We start from the raw sequence: 6,000 nt of genomic DNA, 5'->3' as shown, positions 1-6,000 counted from the left end.
AAAAAGGTTCAGAGCACTGTCTAGTGGGTCTAGATGACCCCACTCCCAATGTTAAAGTGCCTAGGATAGAACAAGGGTTAATATGTTTAGTGTTTAATATTGTTTTCCTGTTTCTCTTTTTTTATCTTTTCCCATTTTTTGTCTCTTAATTCCTGTAATTTTTCATCAATCTTAACCATTCAACTATTCAAACGTTCAGCTCTTTCATCTTTTTCCAGTTGTGACTTTTGGTCCTTCAAATCCTTGAACTTTTCCAGGATTTCTGTCTCCATTGAAATAAATGGGGAATCCTTGGTGCAGAAGCTCGCTGGTTCGATACCCGGCTGTGGCATTTTTCACAAACATTTCTTTTTTGTTGTTGTGCTGTTTTCACTTTATTTATGGTCAACTTTGAGCATTTCTTTATTTTTATTTTTATTTTTTCAATTCATTCAGTAATCAAGCATTCAACCCTGCATTTTCTTCTTCTAGTTGTTTTTATTTTTTGAACTTGTTCTGTCCAGCAGCGGAGCAGACAGATGAGAGCTGAAGGCCTCTTGTGTTGGACATATTTTACTGTTACAACATGGATTATGATCTTTTTGACACACCAGGTGTATATTTGAATAAACCCCGTTTGTAATTTAAACTAAACTTTATTCATATTAATTATCCTCATAACAGTTTTTTGTTTGACCGGACGGAAAAGAAAAGGAGGGAAGAAGAGAGGGGGACGTTGGGGGGGCGGGGATTATAGAATGGGGGAGGGGGGTAAAAATCATAAAGCATAATAATGCAACAAGTTGCTGGTCAGGTTTAGATGTATTACAAATCTAAAAGGGGCGGGGCCTGTCCACACACACTCAAATGTTACAAACATACCCGTGGGCTCCAATAATGCTCCCATCCAAAACTGCCTGGTACCGGAAATCCTTCCTGCCCAATACTATAACCCTGGACAAAAACTCACTATCCAAAAGATAATAACCCTTGCACATTTTATTTTTCTTTATTTTGCACATTTCTTTTGCACATCTCTTTACCTGCACTGTTTTGTAAATAGCTTTTTAAATTATACCACATTTTCCTTATTCTTGTGTTTTATTATTATTTTATATTATTCTTAGTCTTTTTTTCCCTGTCAGTTGTTATGGTAACGAACAAATTTCCCACGTGTGGGATCAATAAAGTATTTCTGATTCTGATTCTAAACATGGACACGATTGAACCACCATTCACACAGTTATTTTTGATTTATTTATTTTTTGTACTTGAAATTGTTCTTTTCTTACCTTCGCCCCCCATCATGTTATAAATCCTAACGGCCTCTCCTGATTGATAAATGTCATCGGTTGTTGCTTTCCAACGCAGGACTTGCTGATGTGATTGTAATTTTGTGTTGTCCAATAAAGTTCATGGAAACAAATGCTTGGCCTGGACTGACTGTCTGAGGCTTTAGTAACATGTAACCCTTCAACCCTGCAGGTCCACATCGGTTACCTACCCAACAAGAGAGTTCTGGGCCTCAGCAAGCTGGCCAGGTGAGTCAATTCACTTTGGGAATGATGGACTGCCTGCCTGAGTGGGCCTGTAAGCTGATTAATTAAAACATGTTTGTGATCCAGCGTAGAATCTGATCCCTCTGACCCCAATACCTTCAGGCTTATCAGACTAACAGCACTTGTTGTACTGGGTCTGCCCGGCCTCATGAGGACACCGGGGAAACCGGGCCGCCTCAGACGGGCCGACAGTCCGTCAGCTGCAGGTTCCACGATCAAACCCACAATTACAATAGGAAGTCAGAAAACAGACCAACAGGACAGAGAAGTGCAGACGGGGGGTAGGGGGGGTAGGATGTTTCCGTGGTCACAGACAGCACTTAGATTGATGGAGATCAGCTGGTGATCAGCAGCACCACGGATAACATGGATGAGGATTTAGCTGCACGTTGGTTTCTTCATGGAGAGTTTGGAAGGAGAGCAGGAAGGTCACACGCACACGTAAAGACATCTACGGCGGAGTTTTAGCGCCAGTTTACAATGGTTTTTTTATTACGACTTTTAAGTTGTAAATTTAAGAGAAAAGGTCATAACTGTTAAATTATGAGATTTTAAGATTTTTTCTTGTAAATTTATGAGATTTTAAGTCTTAAATCTACAAGAAAAACTCTTAAAAGTCAAAGATTAACGAGTGAAAAACAGCAACGTTGTCTGTTCATTGGAGCCGTGCTTGAAGATGAGAGATGTGGAGCCTTTTGTGAAGCTTTATTTCCAGATAGGTTTCAAAAACAAAGAGATTCTGAACCTTCTGGTGACTCTAAATCAGATTATTGTCAGTGTAGTCGTCTTTCTGGGGTTCAGTGTCGGTAAAACGGAGTTTCATCAGTAAAATAAGGGGCTCAGAGACACGTTTGGGTGTAGAGGACCAATACTTTATTCTCCTTTTCATTCACAAACCCAGAAGTCCATTTGTCTCATGACGTCATCAACCTGTCATCAGAACACCAATGTGTAAACAGTTCCATACGCCCCCTCCTCCAGAGGAAACGTCCCATTTCAACATAAACATTAAAATATTCTGTTCTATTAGCATTAGAACGCTGAAAATGCCAGAAAGTGCTGCTCCTCCTCCTCAGACGGAAGCGTCACACAGACGTAGAGATCTGGACTTTGGAGGAAGAAAGGACTGAAGTGGACATCTGCAGGGACACCCACGTCTTCATCAACGGCTGCAGAGATCCTGGAAGCCCCCCATCAATGAATAAAACATTAATAAATCAAACAAATGAGCTTCCAAACATTTGGAACGTTATCAATAAACATTCAGCTCACCTGTTCAGCTACGTTTAGTAGAATCTTTTGTAGTTTTAAAGCATCACACGTCTCTGTCTTCCACCTCCTCCCAGAATGCAGCAGCGAATACTCCAACTCCATCAACCCTCTATGCTCCTTCTATACATCCATGAACCTCCTCTAGTCCTTGCGCTGTCTTGTGGGGTCTAGATGACCCCACTAGATGATCTCGATGACCCCAACCGGGTCATCTAGACCAGGGGTGCTCATTACGTTCGATCGCGATCGACGGTCGATCTTCACGGACATGAGGGTAGATCGCGGGACAGAGAAGATTTTTTTTTTTTAAAGTACTTCTTAACAATCCACCAGCCAATCAAAATCCTCACCGAGAAGTACGGGACTTGATTGACATGCAGAACGGCCAATCGGACATCCTCTGATACATACGTCACTGCAGACGTGTGTTTAAATTCACTGAGCACAAACTCTGTCATCAGAAAGTCGCTTTCTGCCCCGCGGCACATCATGGCCCCGGCAGAAGACCACTCCGGACAACCGGAGTGTTTATTGAAGCCGCCCTGCGTGTCTCCTCCCGCTATCAGCTCTGCAGTTCTCGCCTGATAAATACGAGCTCATAAGGAAGCTGTTTTTTACGTGGCACGCGCTTCGTACGGAGCCAGCAGCCCCTTAAATGCCATGATGCTCCCCCCATTGAACGGTTTACAGCAGAGCATGACATACGATGGTTGCTGCTTTCTGCCTTTGTAATAAAACGCCTCATCTGTTAATACAAAAGGATCTTTGTGTACTCTCACTGTGTAGTTTTTAATCATCAGTACATAAACAATCATGTTCAAATAAACATGTAACTAATAAACATAACTAACAAACATTTACTAATAGTATTATATATATATATATATATATATATATATATATATATATATATATATAAAATACTAATACAAAAAATGTGAGCACCCCTGATCTAGACCCACTAGACCGGGGGTCGGCAACCCGCGGCTCAACCTCTCCCCCTTCCACACTCATGATCCAACTAAAAGAAACAAACATAAGAGGAAGAATAAACTAAGGTGGAACAACAAAACTGCCATTTAAAAAGAAACGTGGGCAAACAGAAACGCTCATGCTGATCCCTAATTAGATCAGGAAACCGCATCCCACAATCCCTGGGGGTTAGCCCTGCCTTCAGCCCCTAAGGCTCATGGGAAGTGGGAGTTTTGGGGTAAAACCTTGACTAAGAGTGTTGTGAACTGAAGTGAGGTCCATGCTGTTTGGGCTGTTTGTAGATGCTGGAATAAATGGACTTGTTACTGAAAAGGAGATTTAGTCTCTCTTGCTATTAATTTGTCACTGTGACTGTCCGGGGTCATGCGGTGTGTGAGGCACAGACAGCAGAGGTAACGGTCAGGCTGGGTCATTACAATATTAAAATTCAACATTTCTGTCAACGGAGGTTTGCGTCATAGCCTGCAACACACGTTTCTACCAGCAGGGTTGGTTTTTTTTTAACTTTCAGCGGACCGCTAAACAGGTGGCTGATGTAAATGATCCACCGTCAGTTCCGTGCGTTGCTTGATGAAGTTGAAAGCGAATATTCTGATCTCCTACTACACAACAGAGTCCGATGGCTGTCCAGGGGTGACACTTTGCGTCGCTTTGTCGTCTGTTTAGAACACGTGAAAACATTCCTGAAAAGCAAAGACCTGAACAACCCGCAACTGGAAGATCCTGTGGCTGGAAAAGCTGCACTTTTTGGTGGATATGACTGTGAAAAGCCACCTAAACGAGCTGAATGAAAGTCTGCAGGCGCCGCAAATGCTTGAAGCTGTTCTGTCATTCTGTCATTCGAGCGCAAGCTGACTGTCATGGGGAACGTCTTCACGCACGTTCCATTTTATTGGTTTGTGTTCGAATCCTCAAAATGAAAATGACATCAAAAATCGGATTTCTTTATTACATTTCTTTAATTTTATCAAAGCAATGAAACATAATTCACTGATATTTTAATGAAGTTAAACTTGAACAACAGAGCAGTCACGTGATGCGTCGTTCTACCAGAATGCACTGCAGGGCAAATAAACATTTAATCGTTATAATGCTCATTATGTATTTGTAGCAACTTAGTCATTTTGATAGTAGACTAATATAGCTAATATAGATACATATTGCATGTGTTGCCTTCATTATAAGGCTTAAATAGGGCTTTTAATATTTTGCGGCTCCAAACGTGTTTGTTTTTTGTTTTTTTGGTCCAATTTGGCTCTTTCAACATTTTGGGTTGGTGACCACTGATCTAGACCCACTAGACAGTGGGGTCATCTAGACCCACTGGACAGTTGGGTCATCTAGACCCACTAGACAGTGCTCTGAACCTTTTTTCTTCAATGATTTGTGATCTTCACTGGTGTCCATGGATTACATGAAATCTTTCCACCTTTATCCACCTTTGTCATGGTAGGGGGAACACCTCAATGGAAAGGGGGGGGGGGGTCATCTGGACCCCATTAAATAGCACAGGGGTTAGTCCTACTTCCTCTTAGCGACATCATTCTTCTTCTCAGTGTGTCCAAACCATCTGCATTGATTTCCAAAACCCTTAAAAAGAAGAGTTTGGTCCGTAACTTCCATCATAGGTTTGCAGGAAATTCCATTGTGGGATTTTTAATGAAATAATTGGTGAACTCCCTGTTACAGTCACAGCTGCCCCCATGGGTGGACAGGTCATCTGGTTGTATCTGTTCAGCACAGCTTTGACCTCCGAGCTGCACTCCGCCCGGGCGGCATTTCTCTGAGGTCGAGTCCATCCGAGGAACGGCAGGTCGCATTTCTGCAGCAGCGCTGCATTTATTCTTCTTCCTTTTTTTATGTGTAATTATAATGAAGAGTTCCAGTTTGCTGTGAAGTTGTTCCTGTAAGGAGAGTCTGAGGGAACTCACACCCATGTACCTAACCAACAAAAAACAAAGCTTTGTTATTGATGACTGCGCCAATAATGTTGGTTGTTGGCAGAGTGGAAACTGCAGATCATCAGGGGTTGGTGTCTTAGAGCAGCAGCACAGGTTTGGTGATGGTAAAGGACTTGTTGCTGAAGGAAAGATGTAGAGTGAACCGCCCAAAAGTTTGTTATGAGGCTCTAATTGCTTCATTTCTGAAGCCTCGTTTCCAATGGTCCAGTGTTTAGAGTGTTTCCATTGTAAAATAA

At 42.1% G+C, this 6,000-nt stretch overlaps 1 protein-coding gene across 1 annotated transcript in view; it reads left to right on the top strand.

The window, feature by feature from the left end:
* The window catches only part of gch1 (GTP cyclohydrolase 1), a 43,656-nt gene that overhangs the window by 29,008 nt on the left and 8,648 nt on the right, over positions 1-6,000 (top strand). The window contains exon 3 of the mRNA XM_023951454.2: positions 1,465-1,520. Within this exon, the coding sequence (XP_023807222.1) occupies positions 1,465-1,520 (56 nt within the window). The remainder of the gene's footprint in view (positions 1-1,464; positions 1,521-6,000) is intronic.

This window comes from Oryzias latipes, chromosome 3, assembly GCF_053564925.1.
Source record: "Oryzias latipes strain Hd-rR chromosome 3, Olatipes_Hd-rR_3.1".
Lineage (NCBI taxonomy): Eukaryota > Metazoa > Chordata > Actinopteri > Beloniformes > Adrianichthyidae > Oryzias > Oryzias latipes.
This window is presented reverse-complemented; position numbering and strand designations above follow the sequence as displayed.